General features: G+C 40.0%; 1 protein-coding gene across 1 annotated transcript in view; it reads right to left on the bottom strand.

The window, feature by feature from the left end:
- LOC117992619 (dystrophin, isoforms A/C/F/G/H-like) overlaps positions 1-22,839 on the bottom strand; it is a 630,854-nt gene that overhangs the window by 572,899 nt on the left and 35,116 nt on the right. The window contains 17 exon segments of the mRNA XM_034980350.2: positions 689-839; positions 2,491-2,651; positions 3,629-3,770; positions 4,991-5,157; positions 5,872-6,018; positions 6,686-7,165; positions 8,216-8,428; positions 9,538-9,771; positions 10,146-11,330; positions 12,927-13,556; positions 16,595-16,828; positions 17,620-17,745; positions 18,424-18,561; positions 18,917-19,069; positions 19,863-20,007; positions 20,988-21,096; positions 22,073-22,460. Of these exon segments, the coding sequence (XP_034836241.2) occupies positions 689-839; positions 2,491-2,651; positions 3,629-3,770; positions 4,991-5,157; positions 5,872-6,018; positions 6,686-7,165; positions 8,216-8,428; positions 9,538-9,771; positions 10,146-11,330; positions 12,927-13,556; positions 16,595-16,828; positions 17,620-17,745; positions 18,424-18,561; positions 18,917-19,069; positions 19,863-20,007; positions 20,988-21,096; positions 22,073-22,460 (4,803 nt within the window).

The raw sequence follows: 22,839 nt of genomic DNA, 5'->3' as shown, positions 1-22,839 counted from the left end.
AGTCAGTTTTATTTATCAAGTGCTTTCCCGCGTGTACCTATTTACGGTTTTAAATCCCTTTGAAATCCTTCGACTACTCAGACTCTTCTCTGTAACTCACCTTATCCAGACCAAAGGCCAAAGCAGTTTAAATAAATATAGGTTTTTATTACGACACAATAAAGTTCAATTCAGCTCGCACAGCACTGCAGTCTAAAGTTTAACAAACGCCTGTCTTTCTATCACGTAAACTCTGATCTCTCTCTCTCTCTCTCTCTCTCTCTCTCTCTCTCTCTCTCTCTCTCTCTCTCTCTCTCTCTCTCTCTCTCTCTCTCTCTCTCCCTCTCTCTCTCTCTCTCTCTCTCTCCCTCTCTCTCTCCCCCCCCTCTCTCTCTCTATCTCTCTCTATCTCTCTCTCTATCTCTGTGTGTGTGGGTGTGTGTGTGTGTGTGTGTGTGGTTGTGTGTGTGTGTGTGTGTGTGTGTGTGTGTGTGTGTGTGTGTGTGTGTGTGTGTGTGTGTGTGTGTGTGTGTGTGTACATCTATCTATCGTGACACGTATCCAAGTGTACCCGGCCGGGTACAATTGGGGCCGCTATTCATTTAAACGTCGCATCGGAGTGAAACTTTTGTACCTGGAAGTAGTCTATTATGTATTGTATGGTATTCGTTTAAGGCTAAACTAATACTACTTACTAGTTATAGCTTACCTTAACTAGACTCAGTCTGATGGCCAGGCTAGTGTGGTCGGAAGGGTTGGCGCTGGTAGTCAGCAGTAGTTCTCGTACGCTGTGTAAAGCCGCCTCTGCAGCACTCACAACACTCTTCTCGCTGCTTGCCTTTTTCTCGGATTCGGAACACCTGATGGCAAATTTTATTGGTGTTGTATAAACTATGCCATAAATTATCCCTAAGGATATGATATTACGATTATTACGTAGACAGAGCAATCGTGCAGTAAGTGCAGGACAAACTGGTCTACGTAGTTAGGGCCCTACGTTAAAGGGTCGTCGTAGTGGTTTACCACGAAATCTAAGGCGTCAGACTACTGTGTCTTTCTTTATACTGTGATACTTATGAAGTAATCAAATAGGTAACAAGAAAATTGTAATTCGATATAAAAACTTCCAGATATTTGCTTGAAATTGAAATTAGAGCCTCAATAGCTCAACCGGTAAAGGAGTGGACTGAAAACCGAAAGGTCGACGGTTCAAACCCCGCCCGTTGCACTATTGTCGTACCTACTCCTAGCACAAGCCTGACACTTAGTTGGAGAGGAAAGGGGAATATTAGTCATTTAACATGGCTAATATTCTTTTTTAAAATAAAAAATAAAAAAAATAAAAAATAAAAATTGTAATATTTCTTGAAGTACGAGGATGGTTCTTACGGAGAGAAAAACTTAAAAAATTGGCTGAAATAGACTGTTAGGCGGTACGAAGTTCGCCGGGGCAGCTAGTGAACAAATAAAAAAGCGTTGGCTAGGGTGCCTCCACACGAACGAACCACGGCACGACCCATCGCTGTTATCTCGTTGGCTTCGCACTCATACATGGCTACTTGGGATCGAGAATTCTCGAATTCAGATTGGATACAGTGTGTAAGGGTGCAATTGGGGGTCCCAAGATGCTAGAACGGCAACCTCGCAGCGTAAAGCGTAGCGGAAGATCCTCCACTAGATGGACAGACGACATTAAACGAGTCGCAGAGAGCCGCTGGATTCAAGACCGTGGCGTGTAGAACTACTTACAAGAGGCCTATGTCCAGCAGTGGACGTCTATCAGTTGATGATGATGATGTACTCCATAGAGACTTACTTATCACGCAGTTTATTCAATCCAAGCGCAATGCGCATTTTATTCAATGCAATGCGTAACGATGCAATTGGGGTCCCAAGATGCTAGAACGGCGACCTCGCAGCGCAAAGCGTTGGAAGATCCTCCACTAGATGGATAGACGACATCAAACGAGTCGCAGAGAGCCGCTGGATTCAAGACCGTGGCGTGTAGAACTACTTACAAGAGGCCTATGTCCAGCAGTGGACGTCTATCGGTCGATGATGATGATGTACTCCATAGAGGCTTACTTATCACGCAGTTTATTCAATCCAAGTGCAGCATGCCTGGCTCGCAAGTGATGCGCGTCGAGCTGCTCGCGAATAGCGTTGGCTAGGGTGCCTCCACACGAACGAACCACAGCTCGACCCATCGCTGTTATTTCGTTGGCTTCGCACTCATACATGGCTACTTAAAATCGAGAATTCTCGAATTCACATCGAATGCAGTGCGATAAGGATGCAATTGGGGTCCCAAGATGCTAGAACGGCAACCTCGCAGCGCAAAGCGTAGCGTTGGAAGATCCTCCACTAGATGGACAGACGACATCAAACGAGTCACAGAGAGCCGCTGGATTCAAGACCGTGGCGTGTAGAACTACTTACAAGAGGCCTATGTCCAGCAGTGGCCATCTATCGGTTGATGATGATGATGGTACAGTATGTAAAGAGACTTACTTGTCACGCAGCTTATTCAATCCGAGCGCAGCATGCCTGGCTCGCAAGTGATGCGCGTCGAGCTGCTCGCGAATAGCGTTGGCTAGGGTTCCTCCACACGAACGAACCACAGCTCGACCCATCGCTGTTATTTCGTTGGCTTCGCGTTGACGGGCTCGGACCTGTTTAAATACCATAAGATCAAATAAAATTCGGTCAAGTGCAAGTCCGACTCGCGCACAAAGGGTTCCGTACCATCGTACAAGATTTTAACATTGATATGTGCAACACTGCAAGTAAATGACAACAGCGCCATCAGGCTACTTTTTATCCCGGGAATAGAATAGAATAGAATAGAATTTATTTTATTCAAGTAGACTTATTACAAGTGCTTTTGAATCGTTAACTAGTTTAATTTACCACTGGTTCGGAATGCCGTTCCTACCGAGAAGAACCAGCAAGAAACTCGGCGGTTGCTCTTTTCAAGTCATCAATTTACAATATTATTATACGAATCAATAAGTTCCCACGGGATTTTTAAAACCTAAATGCACGCGTACGAAGTCGCGGGTATCAATTAGTCAATTAATAATCCTATACATTATATTTTAAAAGTATTCGACTTCTGTGTTTCTACTGTCTTCAGTTTTCATGACAAAAACATGACTTTAGTATTATTATAAAAACTAGCATATGCTCGCGACTTCGTCCGCGTGGACTACACAAATTTTAAACCCCTATTTCACCCCATTAGGAGTTGAATTTTCAAAAATCCTTTCTTAGCGGATGCCTACGTCATAATAGCTATCTGCATGCCAAATTTCAGCCCGATCCGTCCAGTAGTTTGAGCTGTGCGTTGATAGATCAGTCAGTCAGTCACCTTTTCCTTTTATATATTTAGATTACGGAGCATATCCTCCAATAGCTCCTTTTGGGGATCCATTCTAATTCAGTGAACTACTGCTACAAGTCCCGCAAATTACTAATGCGCGTGGCCGCCATTTTAGTGACGTCAGCACTAGACTAAAATTTCGAACCGATGGTATATTTTTATTTCGGTTGACGTCAAAATGACGTCATTTCGATGTTAATGAGACATGGTTCCAGCGCAATAGCAAATTACGGGACTTATACCATGTTAGATTTTTTTCTATGATACCTGTTTCTCCAATTCTTCCAGCTGTTGCGAAGTGACATTCTCCACGGCGGAATCTAGATCACGTTCGAGGGAATCCAACGCTTCACCTCCCTTTTCCAACGCCGCGTATAGTGCAGCCCAAGATGTTTGGCAGCGAGACCATCTGTGTGAACATTTTTGTTATTAATTATCTATTTTTATGCAGATTTGAGCCTCAATAGCTCAACCGGTAAAGGAGTGGACTGTGGAGTGCTTGCCTTTTTCTCGGATTCGGAACACCTGATGGCAAATTTTATTGGTGTTGTATAAACTATGGCATAAATTATCGCTAAGGATATGATATTACGATTATTACGTAGACAGAGCAATCGTGCAGTAAGTGCAGGACGAAGGAGCGACCCAAACTGGTCTACGTAGTTAGGGCCCTACGTTAAAGGGTCGTCGTAGTGGTTTACCACGAAATCTAAGGTGTCGGACTACTGTGTCTTTCTTTATACTGTGATACTTATAAAGTAATCAAATAAGTAACAAGAAAATTGTAATTCGATATAAAAACTTCCAGATATTTGCTTGAAATTGAAATTAGAGCCTCTATAGCTCAACCGGTAAAGGAATGGACTGAAAACCGAAAGGTCGACGGTTCAAACCCCGCCCGTTGCACTATTGTCGTACCTACTCCTAGCACAAGCCTGACGCTTAGTTGGAGAGGAAAGGGGAATATTAGTCATTTAACATGGCTAATTAAAAAAAAAAAGATTAACGCTACATCCTTCCTGTTCAGATGTGTTTATTTACAGTTTAGAAATACTAGAATCTAGCACGCACGCACACACTCACGCATGCCCGCAAGCCCGCCCGCAAGCACGCACACACACACACTTTAGTGCCAAACATTAAACCCTCCCGGGGGTAGTTCGATAAAAATGTTGGCAGTGTTGTGTTGGATGCAACGAATCTAATGGTTCATTACGGATCATTCAATCTCACTTGCACAGTATACCTGCGCTTAGTATATGAGTGAGACGGAATGCTTTGCGTCGATTAATTTTTTTATCATCATCATTATGATCAACCCATCGCCGACTCACTACAGAGCACGGGTCTCCTCTCAGAGTGAAAGGGTTTGGCCATAGTCTACCATGTGCGGATTGGTAGACTTCACACACCTTTAAGAACATTATGGAGAACTTTCAGGCATGCAGGTTTCCTCACGATGTTTTCCTTCACCAAATCAAGTGATATTTAATTACTTAAAACGCACATAGCTCCGAAAAGTTAGAGGTGCGTGCCCGGGATCGAACCCCCGACCTCCGATTGGAAGGCGGACGTCCTAACCACTAGGCTATCACAGCTTTTTATGGCCACACGTAATTAATAAATTACCTTTCATGTCGATCTCTGTAGGCGTCCAGAAGCGTGCTCCACTCGGTCCGTAACTTATCCCGTACTCGACGCACTTGCTCCGCACCAGACTTCCGTACAGCCCAAGAGTAGGAACTCTCTATTTCTTCCACTTGGGATTGTACGTCCTCCATTGATGATTTTATCCTCTGTACAGATAACAACCAATATCAAATGTTACAGTATCAGCAGAAACATATTTAAATATTAAAAATTTGTCAGTATGTGCGCCTGTATATAAGGGGTAATCTCCGGAACTAATAATCAGATCGAGAGATTACCCTAGGGATAGATAGCTACATTATCCCGAAGTGATCCTTACTTAATATTACAAATGCGAAAGTGTGTCTGTTTGTCCGCCTGTCTGTCTTCTGTTTGCAACCGTGTAAATTTTATGATTTACAGCTTTACCTACATAGGCATAGACTACTTTAGTCCCAAAAAATTATTGAGTTCCCACGGGATTCTTGAAAAACTTAAATCCAAGCCGACGAAGTCGCGGACATTACTTATTTGATACAAAGACGGCTTGCATCCTGGAAACGGACATAAGCTACTTTTTATCCCGAATAATCAAAGAGTTCCCACGGAACCTATATACACACGGACGAAGTTGTAGGCATGATAATTTAGTAGACTATAAATTATATTAGTAGGAGAGACCTATGTCCAGCAGTGGACGTCTATTGGTTGTTGATGATGATGATGAAATTATATTATCACCTATTATCACCAAGTACCGAAAAATTTTCAAAATTACTATTACCAAAATAGTTTAGAGCTTCAGAATGCTAAAACTTATATAACTTACAAACAACCCAAAATACATAATAATATTATAGAGTAAGATAGATGAGTCTTACCGCCAAAGCGTCCTCCTGTAATGGGAATTCATCGTAGTCCTTTCCGGAGAGCGGAGGCGATCGGAGCGCAGACATGATAGTGGTAATAGCCTCACGGGCGCGGTTCGTACGGGTTACGAACTCGCCGTTACGGGCGTCGGATGTATCCTATGTACACAAATAAACTTGTTTACTTCAAATACCGGCAAATCCCGTGCCGCCAAGCGATTTAGCGTTCCGGTACGATGCCGTGTAGAAACCAAAGGGGTATGGGTTTAATAAAAACTGCCATACCCCTTCCAGGTTAGCCCGCTATCATCTTAGACTGCATCATCACTTACCACCAGGTGAGATTGCAGTCAAGGGCTAACTTGTATCTGAATAAAAAAAAAATAAAAAAAAAATAGGAGTTAGGACTCAGTTACAACTCAGATTGTATGAAAAAGGTGATTTAGGCAAAATAAAATGGCAACTTGCATTTAATTGCTGCAAATTGCAAACACGACACTCAGTTTATATCTAGTGTTTTGGTCTAAAAGTGCGTATTGTAAAATGTTCACTTTTCATTAAGTCTATAAAAACCCCACAATTGGGCAGAAGTATTCTGCCTTGTATAAGATAGAGTTAAGAATATAGTTTTGCTAGATATTTAAGGGATTAGCTCATTAAATGATTAAGTGATTAGGCCATTTAGTGATTAAGGCATTTAGTGACTAGGTCATTAAGTGACTCACTAAGACAGAACTCTTATTAGTTTTTAGCACGTTTTTACTGAACTTCTATAACCAGCCGAAAAAATTCTATTCTCGTGAGAAAAATATACGATTTAACTTACCAATTTCTTCTTATCCTTCTTCGGCGCGGTGGCTTCATATGCATCTCTGATCTTGCTAACAATCGTTGCCACCTCCGTTGCAGATTTTTCCGGGAACGCAACTCTCTGTACCCTCAACTCCCGACACAGATCCTGCATCCTTTCCAAATCGTTCTCCCGATCGAGTAGTTCCGCTTTGAGATTTTCAACGCCGTTTTGTTTTTTCATGTCGTAATCCTTGCCTACCCCCCATTTCTGGATAGACTCTATTAGATTGGTTAGTTCTTTGACATCGTCTTCAGCTTTTATGGCAGCGTTTCTTTTGGTCTCAATTTCAGACATGACCATGGACCATTTGTTGCGTAGTTTGTCTTGGAAGTGTGTTTGGAGGTATTCTGCTAACTGTGGGTTGTCTTTGTGTTTGGCGTAAACTAGACTGTCTCCGCGTGATATTAACGCTGCGGCGTCTGGTGCTACGGCTCCTAATTGGTTCTTTAGGATCTGAATGGCAAAAATACAATCATTAGGGTTTAAAGTAGATTTACCAGTAGAAAAATCAGGAAAAACTTTTTTAGACTTTCTGATAGTGGTGCTGATTCAGATTGTGGTGACGATTCAAAAGCACTTGTAAAAAGTTTACTTGAATAAAATAAATTCTATTCTATTCTAAAAAAGATGTACAAAAATCTCTAAAGGTGCGTATGAACGCCAACGCAGTAGTCGAATACTATTTTATTATAGTGTTTGGGGTATTACGTCAGGCGTTTAGCGTCCGTTTCAGTGGTCGTAGTAGATATCACTGGATTAGTAACGCTTCTTGAGACCTACAAATCCTTGAAAACAGATGGATGATGGGCTTAAGATGACGCAGAACAGGCAACTTATGATATCAAATGTCAATTTTGACCTGGAAATCCTCGAAGAACAGATGGCTGAATGGCTTAAGATAACGCAGGACAGGCAACTTATGGTATCAAAGGTCAATTAACAAGTTGCGTTCAAGGCTACATCGTTGGCCGATGATCCTTAAGAAACTAATTAAGGGGCTCTTAGGTACACTAACCTCAAGTCGTTTAGCAGGATCCCGTTCACTGCACGCCGCCAACAGTGAGCAACATAACATGCATACGACGCGCCATACGTTCTGCCGCGGCCTCAAACTGTTCTAGTTCCTCATCACAGGCAGTGGGGAACCGTTTCTTTAACTCTGATGTGACCTCGATAACTTCTGAGGTCTCGCTTATACCGTTTACAAAGAAAATGGTCCTATTGGACGTCCTGGATATCGCAAGAACCATCGAAGTTTGTAAAGACTTTGACGACCTCAGAAGAAACGGTTGCGGTCTTAAGAACACAAGACATATGGGTGGTGTCAGTAAAATGCTTCTGGTGTCGTCCTCTTTGGATCACTGAGCTAGCAAACTAAGTGAAGTTACTAACCTTAAACCTTTTAAGCGGCATGCTATTAGAAACGCTCTGTGTAGCTGAAACATAACTTCTAAGGTATCTCTTATATCTAAGAAAGCGTAAAGAGCTCTTAAGTACACTAACCTCAAGTCGTTTAGCAGGATCCCGTTCACTGGCCACGCCGCCAACAGTGAGCAACATAACATGCATACGACGCGCCATACGTTCTGCCGCGGCCTCAAACCGTTCTAGTTCCTCGTCACAGGCAGTGGGGAACCGTTTCTTTAACTCTGATGTGACCTCGATAACTTCTGAGGTCTCACTTATATCGTCGTCTGTGATTTCGGATTTGGATCCCTGGTAATAAAGAAACGGGTCAAACCATTGACATATTACTTCGTATGGACAGTGTTATTGAACAAACAAAATGGCACCGACTCATTGGTGCTTAAGCACCAAAATGCAACCTCAGTGAAGTCAGGATTTCAAACGGGTCGTTCATTAGTATCTAAGAGGTGGTGCTGATTTATTTGGTTTATAAACCATGAAAAATTTGGTTCGCTTGACCATATCTTGTCATTTGTATCGATGTATCAATCACTATCTATACTTTTATATTTACATTCTACACTAATATTGTTTTTTTAAAGAATATTAGCTATCTTTATCATGACCAATATTCCCCTGTCCCCTCCAACTAAGCGTAAAGCTTGTGCTAGGAGTAGGTCCGACAATAGTACAACGGGTGTGGTTTGAACCGTCTACCTTTTGGATTTCAGTCCGCTCCTTTAACCGTGAGCTATTGGGGCTATAAATATTGTAGCGAAAGTGTTCGTCTGTCTGTTAAAATTGAACGGCTTAACCGATCAATCGATTGTGACCCGATAAGAGAGATTTTTAAAATACCACTCAACATTAAGCTCTAAGTTTTAGCGACGTATAACTCAACGGTCAAGGAACAGACTGAAATCCGAAACTCCGATATCTCAAACGGCAACCGTATAATATGCTTTACGCTTATTTAGGACGGGAAAAGATGATGTAAAATCTAAATAAAAATAATTTAACTGATAGTCTAGCAAAGCTTACATACACTTTTAATTTAAAGATCCTCCATCTAGTTCTAATTAATTGCTGTTGCTATTTTGAAACATATGATACGATTTTACTTGCATTCGGGTAAGCTAAACTCGATAACAGATTAGACAAACTTGAACTACAAAGCATTTTTAAATTATCAATCTAAGCATTAATTTTATAAATCAACGATATAATCCTCATATAAATGAAAATTAAAACAGTTACGAAGACATAAATATATTTTTTATAGTCAACATTTTTTCTATATAAAAGTGAAAAAACCACAATAAATTCAACAAATTAGAAATGCGAATTTTTCTTTTAATACAACGGGATATGGGGATAAAATATAGGTTTAACGGTAAACTGGAAAGTCGGACACTTACTTGCGAATAATCATCCGTGCGCTGATACTTTTCTTTAACAGGTATCTGTGACTTCAGTACCAATAATGGACTAGCGGAGGACTTGGTCTTTGGTGATGAGGGCACTTCATCTTCTTGAGGTGGTTTGGGAGACATGGCGACTACTTGTACTTGTTTCTTAGTTTTGTCGTCTTTAATTGGTGTCGATGTCGATAACGGCTCTTTTACATCGAACTCCGATGATGAGAGACGGACCTATAAATATTTGTAATTTATAGCAAAAAGCTTTAACAGATATAAATTACCACATATATTCACGACATTAATTTATTATTTTTAATTGTTCAATTAGTACGGACATTTTCCAATTACATTAATTAAAATTACAAGAAAACAATTTGAGCATTGTTCTGTAAGTTTAGCGGGTTAATTAAAATATAACTATAAATAATCAGAGCATTTTTAATCATGAGTGACAGAAATTATTGATGTTAAAACTGCGCGTCCTACGCCAAGATTTATTTGATAAACAACTATGACTTTTAACAGTTTTTTAGTAATGTTCTGTGTTTAGGATTGAGACAAAACTAAATGTTGCACTGTTTTTTTTATCAATTCAAATTCAATACCTGCGTTGCATATTCAACTTCTGAATATATGACTTCTTCTTCTGCAACACTACCCGATGGCTTGCTATTATCAGCATACTCAAGTTCAGATTCTCCTTGTTTTACTTCTGTAGCTTTACCAGTACGTAAATCTTCAACTATATCTGAAGCTAACGTCTCTGTAGCAGAAGGTTCTGGCAACGCAGCCTGGTCTTTAGGCACTTCGTCTAAAATCAAGTACTCGTTGACTTCGTCCCTCAACAAATGCTTCTGAGCTTCGGTCTGTCTTACCGCAAGATCATACAATAATGGGCATTCCAGGTTAACTTCTTCTAAAGGTGTGGGAGGCGGTGTCTTCATAGATACGTCTTGGTCTTGCTTCTCTGATGTTGGGATTATATCAGGAACATCAACTATAGAAACTTTCATGACTTTAGCCTTCTCTACGTCATTAGCACCTCTGCGTTTTAGTATCCCAAGAGTTGGTTTCATTCGCTGTTCAAACGTTTTTACTTCAACAACAAAAGTTTTCGGTTCAGTTCCCAAGTCGACCGATGATCGTTTCGAATCCGTATCTTCATCGGATTCGATGGATTCATTCTCTGTGTCCTCAATAATATTGACAGTTTCTACAGTTTGAGGAATAAACTCCATAACGGTTTCTACTGCATCAGACGGATATATTTCCATTGGCTCTATCGGACTAACAGTGGATTTGACAATCTCGTGTTCTTTAACTTCTACCACATGGCAGGTATCCTGCTTTGACATTTTTGGGGGAAGAGGTGGTTTTGGCTCTATTTTGTTCTTAGATATTTGCGTGAACAAATCACTATCCTTTAGCAAATTAAAAGTGCTACTGTCCTTCCGCGACGTCTCCGGAGTTGATGGTACGGAACCCATCAATGACATAGACCCTTCCATAGAATCCGTCGACATTGTACTTGTTATGCTATCAGTCATTGGACTATCGGCTTTCTTTTTACGTCGTTCTAACGAAGATCCTGTACTTCTATTACCGCCTTCTTTGACGTCTTTTTTAATAGGAACGGGACTTTTCAAAGCTAGAGGAATTCTGGACTTTTTAAATTCTGGTCGCTCAGTTTCAGGTGAGTTTACTGGACTTTCTAATCGCCTCTTAATAGTGTCAGTGACGTTTTCGTATTCGATTACCGTCGATTCTTTGTCATTGATACTTGTTGCGGCCTGCAAGCACAAACCGTCTTAGACTTTGCGTTAATGTTTGTTAAAACTTGTTATTTACATGTTAGTCGAAATCTCAATGATCCCCATTCGGTGTATGACCGAGATGATCTTATAGCATGATTCCCAAAGCATCGCGTGATGAGTGAAAGCATGATCCCTGTGACTCCTTAAGCCTTTCCGGTATAATGGTCTTTATGCTGTGATACATTAAGCGTTTTTACACCACACAAAAATAACACCAACACCAATTTCACTTATTTACACATCTAGTTATTTACAAATGAAGTACCATAAGTAACGTTGTTTAATTGTAAAAGTTCACGTAGCGTAGTGTTTTGTACATACCGATGTTTTTAGTAATGAATGGCACACAACAAACTGTTTATAAGTATGTTTTAGTTTATTATTAAACTAGTCCACTTGCACAGTCATGTAAACACGGGTAAACAATACAGAATGCCGGCCGACGAAGCGTTTATGTGTTCTCGTGTATAAACAGTGCTCAAAAGCGTAAAAGAAAATTTCTTGCGGAAAAACGATCTTATATGATAGGAAAGTTTAAAACATCCAGAGACAATAATATGAAAAACTTTATCAAGCACAAATATTTTATTTTACAGTCATCCATTAATTACGTACTGTATTTTTTGTAGTTTTTATCCCATCCCTTGCAGAGTTACTCATATCATTGTGGAGGTGCAATATTGTATAATACAGTGAAACATGATCCGCTACAAATTTTTAACCGATTTTTAAAGAGTTTCTTAATTTGACGAGTATTTTTTAAAGTGCTACGTAATCGATAGATGACTTTTTGATAAATTATTTATCTGACTGCAATTATTCAATCCCAGAGCCAAGGCTTTTTGCTTTTGCGAAAATTATCCGTCGACAAAGAAAGTCGAAGTAAGCAAGATTTCAATTCAAAGTTTAATGGCAAAGCATGAATACTGTATGTTGTAGAAAGACACATTATTGTTCAACTAGATAGTTCAACAGTACTAGCTTGTTTTGAAGCTTTTTTGCCGTACTTAGTTGCGGCTGTCAAAGCCTTGAATCTGGTATAGGACAAGGGTCAGACGGTCAATTAATATCGCGAGATTTACGCTCTCATCAATAATAATAATTATTACTAGCTTATGCTCGCGACTTCGTCTGCGTGGACTACACAAGTTTAAAACCACTATTTCACCCCCTTAGAGGTTAAATTTTAAACAATTCTTCTACATGCCAAATTTCAGCCCGCTCCGTCCAGTAGTTTTAGCTGTGCGTTGATAGATCAGTCAGTCAGTCAGTCAGTCAGTCAGTCAGTCAGTCAGTCAGTCAGTCAGTCAGTCACCTTTTCCTTTTATATATTTAGAAGATTACGGTACTAACAACTTTTTTATTTTGTTTTATTCAACAAGATTTTGTATGTGTATTTTCTCTTTAACGTACAACTTAACGCAACTAGAAAGGAGCTTTTAGAAATTTAACCCAGTAAAGCTAGTTCATAAATAAAATTAATTAATTATATTGATCAATATCACGATATTTATTAACTGTCTGAACCCAGGAATAAATTAAAAGGCTTTAAATATAAAAGCGCATACTTACAGTAATCTTCTCCAATATCCTCTCCCACTGTTTGGACAACGCCTTACTGTCCATAGCGTCAACATCGCTAGCTTTCCCTCGAACCTCAGTTTTCAGTAACCTCAATTTCGCAGTCGACAAAGTTTCAGGGCACTCCAACTCCTGTTCTATATCATTTAAGTACCTTTGAAGACTTTCCACTTCAGTTTCCTTCTTTCCTAAACCATGTCGTTTCAAGTTGTCCCATCTTGTGTTAATATCGTCGATTTGTTCGCGAAGACTTTCTAAGTATACCTGATCACAATTTTTGCCGAACTCTACGTAATTTGCGTTTAGTTTGTCTTTAATAGCTTCCATGCGAGACATTTCTAGTTCTAGTGTCTGTTTGCCAACATTGCCTAAGCCGTGAAGCCAGGATGTAAGGGATTGCAGGTCGTTTTGTATCTCCCTAGCCGTTAATAAGGCAGTTTCCAACTTAGTCTTGGATTCAGTGACATGAGCCCCGAGTCTATTATAGAGCTCTTTTAACATGTCGATCTTTTTGGAGAACTCTTGTGGTCCTGGCACGGCTTTCTCTTCGACCATCTTGCGGCCGGTTTTTATTATTGATTCAACTTCTGATTTGATTTCGCTTAGTGTGCGATAAAATCTCTGTGGACAATAAATTACGTTAGTCAATTGGCTCAAATCCTAAAAAAGCTAAATGCCAATCTAGGAAAGTGCCCTGTAGAAAGAGAGAGCTTGATTCTTAATCCTCTTAATTATAAGTATAGGCTTAGGCTTACAGACGAATTCCCACTTTAGAATCACATAAATATTTTTATTAGTTTTACTTCTTGTCAAGTATTATGGATATAGAGGTATTTTTCCAAACACTGTCAGCTCTCTGCTCAGACCAGAGCGCGTTTAGAACCCTCGTAGCTTTAGTTTAAAAAAAATTAACAAATTTAACTTCTACTAAGGGGTAAGAAGTAGAAAAAAACATAGTCTAAAAAAGTGGAGATTGGAACATTTAAATCAAATAATAATTTATTCAAAATAGGTAATAAATTACACTTTTTGATTGTCAGTTGCTGGATTTGTAAGATATAGTGGTGATAATTTTTAACCGACTTCAAAAAAAGGAGGAGGTTCTCAATTCGTCGGAATCTTGTTCCCCGATTACTCAAAGACGCCTGGACCGATTTTGAAAATTCTTTTTTTGTTTGAAAGGGTATACTTCAAAGTTGGTCCCATTTAAATTTGGTGAAGATCTGATGAAAATCTTCGAAGATAGATACTGGAACTCCTCAACGGATAAGAGTAAATTGCTCGCGATCAGTGTAATAGCTTAGTAAACAGTAGATTTTTAACCAGTCATAGCATAATTCCATGGGGCCACTAAAAATTGTGAAATAAAAAAAATTTACAAAAAAAATAAAAACCGACTTCGATACACAAACACTAAAAATTGAAAAATAATTTAATTTATTACCGAATATATTATGTATACAAGAGTTAATATAGTTCCATAATAATACTTTTTGGTGCCGGTGCCAATTAGCTTTAGCTGCGCGAAGACATACGCTGCGAACTGTCTTTACTTAATACTACATTAGTATGCAGTGATAGCCTAGTGGTTAGGACGTCCGCCTTCTAATCGGAGGTCGGGGGTTCGATCCCGGGCCCGCACCTCTAATTTTTCGGAGTTATGTGCGTTTTAAGTAATTCAATATCACTTGCTTTAACGGTGGAGGAAAACATCGTGAAGAAACCTGCATGCCTAAGAGTTCTCCATAATGTTCTCAAAGGTGTGTGAAGTCTACCAATCCGCACATGGCCAGCGTGGTAGACTATGGCCAAACCCTTCTCACTCTGAGAGGAGACCCGTGCTCTGTAGTGAGCCGGCGATGGGTTGATCATGATCATCATGATGCAGTGTAAAGTAAAAAATTGCAAAAAAATCTTACAATCCACTTGAGCAAAGCGAGACACAGGACGACAATCAAATAGAAAAGGTCCACATTCATTTCCAGCATGGAAACGTAAACTTTTTAAACCGACTTCAAAAAAGATCGTATTTTAAACTACAATAATAATTGGCTAGTACTAGTTAACGGTATGCGGAGGCGCGGCTGAATCAAATGAGTAGCTCTATTGTACTACGCCGATTGATTCTAGGCAGCGATGCATTAAACGTTTGGAGGCGGCATTCTTTATAATACAATCGAAGTAAATATTGAGCATATCTGTTGATATAGGTTTCGAAAATAAAAGTGACGGCGTATATATTACAATTTTTTTATAAAAATTCAAGCATTGATCTGACTGATTTTTGCAAACTGATTTCTTCTAGGACTATACAGACAATTTTTTCTAGGACTATAAATAAAATAGAATGTAAGCGAATATACCAATTAAGTATATAGCATTAAATTAATAAGTTTTCCTATAAATGTACCTATCTATGATTAAACGTGTAACAAATAATTTAAGAATAACATTATAATATAACGTTATGTATAATGTTTTGTAAAATGTTTATTGATAATACAGAATTTATAAAAATAAATTGTGTTTTACTAATGCTGGAATGCCTGAATGTTAGGAATGCTTTTCCTACCAAGACACTCAGCGGTTGCTCTTCAGATTTAATTAAATAATGGCACCGATTCCGTTGTCGTTCGTCTAAACTAAATTTAGAGTATCTGCATCCTTTTCTTTTTAACAATACTAAAAAGGGACAGACCATGAACTTTACATTTAAAGACTCTAAATTTGAGTGCACGCTACAAATTTAAACAGTAGGCTCGCGACTGTGCGCTAAAATCACGGGTTTTACTAACTAAAAATAAAATTTAAAACTGTCAAACTGCGTCTTTCCTTTTGATATTACATTAGTAAGAAGAGCATGCGAATAATCTAAAATTAGGTTGTGCTCAGAATCAGTACCATTCAATTAACAATATAGTAATTGTGAGTCCCGCGCATTGCTGGAGCGAGTCAAATTCAAACTTTGTTGCGAAGAAGTCTTAATATACTCCTGAATCAGTATTTATAACCCACTCCATCCATTCGTACATCACAACGAGCGCCCAGAATCCTTTCAACCGCCGCACGATACAGTAGTTTATTGAACTGCTCATCGTAGTTATTGATGGGATTAATACAATACTTGGACCTACTTAGCATGCGGTGTGGCACCGCATGGACGGTTCGGAACACTGTACTCATCATTTGTCCAAACTAGTTGGTGGTTCGCGCAGAACTTTAAATTTTTCAAGCAAAAGCTTCAAAAATAAAAATGATAATGCAACTGTTATTCAAACTAAACTGTAAACTTAAATCAGTACTCTTATTATTAATTCGAAAGTGTGTTTGTTTATTGTTTTGTTGGTTTGTCCTTCAATCACGTCTTCAATTGTTTTTCTGTCACTTGGTTTGTTTTAATATTGTACTTACTTATATTTATGAACTCAGAATATTCTCCTCTTTTATTTGACATCCCACTCGGATAGCAAAAAAATTCAGAGACCTCCCACTTTTTTTAAAGTAACCGCCATCACATTGATTTTGTTCGCTAAAAATGAACCCTATCTTCTCGGTTCCCGCAGTCGCACGCGTCAGTCTTGTCGCAAGTCGCGTTGCTTCTGATTCTGCTTCTGTTCCGTGATGCTATTTTCGCACTAGATACAAAAGACAGTACTTACAAGGCAAGTCCGCAGTTGAGCGCGCACTGCATCAGGATCAGCAGCGCGCAGAGACAACGCAGCAGTCGCGCCGCGCTGCACTTCCCGCAACGCGTCAGTGGCACGCGTCAGTCTCGTCGCAAGTCGCGTTGCTTCTGACTCCGATTCGGTTCCAGCCTCTGTAGCGCTATTCGAGTCTTCGTCTTGCTCTTTCTTCAATATTTTAAGCTGTTCTTCCGTTTCGTTTAAGTTGCGCTGTTCAGAAGTTTTTGTTCATTAGCCGTTTCACAATGAAACGTTTTCTTTAACATAATATTATATTATATTATACTAGATGATTCCCGCGACTTCGTCCGCGTGGATTTAGGTTTTTAAAAATCCTATGGGAACTCTTCAATTTTCCGGGATAAAAAGTAGCCTTGTCCTTCCCCGGGATGCAAGCTATCTCTGTACCAAATTTCGTTAAAATCGGTTCAACGGTTGAGCCGTGAAAAGCTAGCAGACAGACACACTTTCGCATTTATAATATTAGTATGGATTACTAGCTGCCCCGGCGAACTTCGTACCGCCTAACAGTCGATTCTTTTTCAGGCAATTTTTTTAAATTTTTCTCTCCGTAAGAACCATCCTCGTACTTCAAGGAATATTATAAAAAAAGAATTAGCGAAATCGGTTCAGCTGTTCTCGAGATTTGCGATCAGCAACATATTCAGCGATTCATTTTTATATATAGAGAAGATAGAAATGAGCTGCGATGGCCCAGTGTGGTTAGAATGCTTGACAATAACGAGTTAGAATCCTGAATATGCATCATGCCCTCTAAGACATTAATAGGGCTAAATCGCTTTTCGGTATGGGAAAACGTAGTGAGGATACCTACATTTCTAAAGAAATCCTGAGTTGTGTATGAGTACCAGGGCTGAGTACAAACATCTGGAAAAGTCAAAATGCCCACCTACAAACAGATTTTTTTTTAAATAATGAAGCGTCGGATATTCCGAACAAAAAAGTTTAGCTTGCTAAGCACTTAGTAAATTATACATTACCCGGACATGATCTAGCTGGTCGCGCAACCGGTCGGCCGCCTCCAGTTTTCCCGCTTCGCGATACGCCTCGACTTGTTGCTCGACCTCGCGCAATACTTCACGCTGTGCTGCGAACTCCACGGGCAACTACGAAAAAAACAAACTTTCAGTTACAGTTTTTCATACAAGAATTATAAACAGGGTATCGCATGTTTTTCATGAAATCTGGTACCCCTAACAAAATATCAACTGATAATGGTCAACAGTTTAGTTTATTTTTTTAAAGCTATTATTAAAACTTATAATAGGTAACGATTTAATTTAGTTTCTTTTTTGACGCACAAAATAATCCATACTATCCATACTAATATTATAAATGCGAAAGTGTGTCTGTTTGTATGTCTGCTAGCCTTTCACGGCCTATCCATTCAACCGATTTTGACGAAATTTGGTACAGCGATAGCTTGCATCCTCGGGGAAGGACATAGGCTACTTTTTATCCCGGAAAATCATAGAGTTCCCACGGTATTTTTAAAAACTTAAATCCATCCTATTCGAGTGCACCTGTTATCGCCTTTGTTTTGAACGGGCTTTCAGTAACCTCTCTGTTTTATGTCAACAGTCCCCTAGTAATATTTAAATTATGACCTTCGCCAATTTAATAACAATTTTATTGGTTAAAAGTATATTATATTCTTGCTACTATGTTTTAGCCAATTAAGGGAGACATCCGGAAAGATTACCATACTGTAGCTATCAAATTCTACACTTATACTGCTTATACTGCTACAGCTAGGTTAAATATATCTATATATCAATTTTTACCTGTTGTTCATCCAGAGGCTCGTCTCTAAAGGCCCTGTTCTGCACCGAAGTCAGCCATTGCTGTAGGTTATCGAGAGAGACTTCACAGCGCGCCGCCTCCCGAGCTGCGGCTTCTAACTCCGCGGTTCTATCAGCTGCCTGTTCAAAAACAATGTCTTAGAATCACCTAATTCAAACAGTTCATCCAATACGGATGGTGCCTACTATTCAAATATATATATATATATAGATGTGACTAGCTTATGCTCGCGACTTCGTCCGCGTGTTCTACACAAATTTCAAACACCTATTTCACCCCCTTAGGGGTTGAATTATCAAAAATCTTTTCTTAGCGGATGCCTACGTCATAATAGCTATCTGCATGCCAAATTTCAGCCGATCCGTCCAGTAGTTTGAGCTGTGCGTTGATAGATCAGTCAATCAGTCAGTCACCTTTTCCTTTTATATATTTAGATTAGGCGCTCCGATGACTAACGTCTGAGACTGTTCTTACTTGTTTCTGCAGCGATTCCCAGCGTCGTGTGAGCGCATCGATCTCGGCTCTGATCCAGTTGGGCATGATGTGTGCATCCGCCAACTGTCGCCCCACCGCCTCGATACGAGACATACGCTCTTCGCTGCGGTTCGACACGTAGTTTTCTAGATCCTATACCAAAAACAATTAACGTGACTACAATAAATTTATGAATAAAATTTAACGCAAAAATAGGGTACAAAAGAGGCTTTAGCACTAAATTTTGACAACCAGAGAGTAAAAAAATCTAATCTAATCTAAATCAGCCTGTGCTGTCCCACGTCTGGGCAAAGGCCTCCCTCCGATCCTTCCACAATTTTCTATTTCGTGCCTCTTCAGGCCACGTAACTGTAGAGTTATCTATCTAATTCATCACGCCAACGTCGCCTCGGCCGACCACGCTGGCGTTGATGATTCTGGGGCGTCCAAAAAGAAGCAGATTTTGCCCATAACTCATCTGGCATACGGCACACATAACCTGCCCTGCCATAAAAATCTACAAGAAGTATTTATAAAGACTTTTTCCACGACCGACAGGGAGTCCGCCTTTCGGTCGTGGAAAAAAGTGTTAATAAAAAGAGACTTTCTTTATAAGACAGAAACAATGCTCTACACATCCTATCTCCTTCTAAAGGTCGATGTACAATGTACATTAATTTTCTGACGTTGAAAGAGTAATCTGATAATGATACACTATCCGAGATTCTTTAAAAAGTTATCAAACAGTAAAAAGCGATTTTTTTTTAAAAAGAATATTAGCCAAATTCCTGACTCATATTTCCCTTTCCCCTCCAATGAAGCGTAAAGCTTGTGCTAGGAGTAGGTACGACAATAGTGTAACGGGTGGGATTTGAACCGGCCACCTTTCGGTTTTCAGTCCGCTCCTATAACCGTTGAGCTATCGAGGCTATTACAATTAACTCACATAAAGCTCATCAGAGATGTCCTCAGCATCAGCTCTAGCTCTCGTCTCCTTGGTCAGTCGTCGTTGTAAGCCGTCTAACCATGCGCTTTGCTGGGCCAGCCATGCGCGTAGCTCGCCTGATTCGTGCCATGCTTCTGCCAGGACCCTGGTAAAGAGACCAACGTTTTTAAACTTTGGACACTGACCAGCTGGTCTCAAATTAGCTGCATTTCACGAAAAATACTATACTAATATTATAAAGAAAGAGTGCTAATTTTATGAGTTTGTATGTATGTTGAGGGTTATCTCCGGAACCACTGCACCTGTTTGAAAAATTATTTTACCATTTGAAAGGTACTTTTTTCATTGCTCAACCTAGGTGAAGTCGAGGCGGAGCACTAGTAAAGTATAAAGAAACTAAAGTATTTAAAAAATTGGCAATCAGTGCTGACTGCTGACACAAGTGAAAACTTAAAACTATGAAATAACATTGGGTATTTTGGATTTTCAAATTATTTGAAGTTTCAAAAATTACAGATAGGTATATAATATATTATCTAATGCGTATATCATACGTCAAACTTATAGCATATACAGATATACTATTAACATTAGCATGTCGCTTGTCGTGAGCTAAAAGTTTCCATCCATTCCAAAGCCCTAATTAATCCTAAGGCAGTGGTCCGACCGCCGACGATGAACGAGAAACGAGTAGAACTAGAAACTATAAACAAGTTGACGATCAGCGGGAAGCGAGTGTGTAGTTTCGATAGTTTTGTCGCTGGGCTATAAGCGAGTGTGCAAGTGCGACGAGCGATTACGCGCGCCATTCGCCCGCGGTCGCTCAGTCCTATGCAAACCTACACGTGTTTACAAACAGCGAGCATCACTGAACGAATATCGCTGAGCGAGTTTATTTTTGAAAGCTCGTCGCTCAGCTAAACTAGTAAAGCGAGTCGTCGCCGGCACTCAGTAAGCAACTTTTGATATATGCATCTGTTTCGTTTACACGGAATGTACACTTATTGTGCGTTTCTTGAGAGAGAAAATCGCCGATAGTTAGTCGTTTTCTCGCCGGCGGTCGGACCACTGCATAAAGAAGTTTATATCAACTACTATAACTACGTAAAACTCGATCATACTCACTTATATCTCTCATACACAGAATGCGTGGCCCGCGTCCAACCAGCATTGAGTTGCGTGAGACGTCTAGCCAACGCTGGAGCACTTTCCGCTGCGAGTAACGCTTCGTTTCCTAAACAATAGAGTAAAAAGTTGCGTAGATACATGAAATGGGCATTATTTTCGTAATGAGCACCCCAAACAACTTTCCCCACAATAGCATCCATAATCATTAAAAAAGTATCGTTATCGTTTTTCAAACATTTTCCCTAAAGCTGCGTACGCACCTGAGCTGCACTGCGCGTCACTGCAGTCCGACTGCAGGGCGCGTCACTTCAGGCCGCTCACGGTACCTACCGCACTACAACTACACTACGCGGCAGCTCGCGTCACTTGCGCGTCACTTCTATACCCGTTCGCGTACGAGCAACAACGTCGCAAGATGAGCGACAGTGAAGAGGGAAAGGGTGGAAGCCAACATCCTAGGGGTTGGGAATTTTGAGGATATACTTCTAAGAGCCGTCATATGCCAAAAATTAAAACTACGTTATTTATTTTGAGGTCTATCACGCCTGTAAATTAAATACTTAACTCGATGCGCGTGTATCTTATCCGAGCGCCATACGCATTCTGAAGCGACGCGACACGCCTGGGTATGTCGCACTAGCGTAGCTGCACAGTCCACAGAGCGTTACTGCGCTGTGCTTCACAATATTCTCCCAGCCGCGACGCGCAGCAACGCGCGGCGAAGCGTCGCTCTAGTGCGATATGCGCCATACAAAATGATAGAAATAATATTTTGACGCTCTGTGCCGCGCCCTGCAGTGACGCGCAGCGCAGCTCAGATGCGTACAGACCTTTACTCTATACTAATATTATAAATGCGAAATAGTGTCTGTCTGCTAGCTTTTCACAATCCATTCATTTAACCGATTTAGCCGGCATTCGCTACTTTTTGTACCGGAAACACCTAAATCCACATAGAAGAAGTTGTGCGTATCATCTATTTGGTACAGAGATATCTTGCATACATACATATGGTACACTTTTAAACCTATGCCGACGAAAAAGCCCGTATCTAGTAAAAGCATAAAGTTTACAAAACTCACCATCTTCATTCAAATTCCTGAACTCTGGCGTCTTATCATCACACTTGTCCTTCAGAGTCTGGAACCGCGTCTTCATCTGATACAACTCAGCTGAATCTGTTATATTACACTCATCTTCCTTCGGCATTTCCTGTTCGAAATCCGCCAACCATCTCTCCATTTCATCAATCCTACGGAACAGTCCTTCAGATTTCTCTAAACCCCTTCTTAAACCCTCGTTAAGTTTAAGAGAAGTCTCGGTAAGGGTTTCGTATCGTTTTCGCAACTCTTTGACATCCGTCATTAGGGTTTTGGTTAGGGTTTCGTCACAGTCTTCTAGTATTGTTTCTTTGGTTGCTTCGATGCTCTCCATTTTCTGTTTGTAGGTAGCTTGTTGGTCGTGGAATTTCTAAAACAAATCAGTTTTATAAAATAAGTCGTACGATTTTGGTTCATACTAATAATATAAATGTAGTGTGTCTGTCTGTACTCTGTCTGTTACCTTTCATGACACATCCGCTTTTAACCTATTTTTATGAAATTAGTTACCAAGACGAACCTAATTTTTGTCCCGAAAAATCAAAGAGTACTCATAGGATTTTTATAAAACCAAACATTTTGAGAGGTATCGCTCTATGAATCAGTTGATTCATAGACCAAGACCTCTTGTTGAAAAGTCATGTCGAAAGACGACTTTAGTCCTTAAGGGTAAACCATACTTTCGACATGAGAGCAAAAATGGCGTTCTCAAAACTGTTTTTTAATAGAGATAGCGAGCAAACGAGCAG

This window comes from Maniola hyperantus, chromosome 21 (genome assembly GCF_902806685.2).
Source record: "Maniola hyperantus chromosome 21, iAphHyp1.2, whole genome shotgun sequence".
Taxonomy (NCBI): Eukaryota; Metazoa; Arthropoda; class Insecta; order Lepidoptera; family Nymphalidae; genus Maniola; species Maniola hyperantus.
The sequence above is the reverse complement of the archived record's forward strand: the minus strand, read 5'-3'. Positions and strand labels throughout refer to the sequence as shown.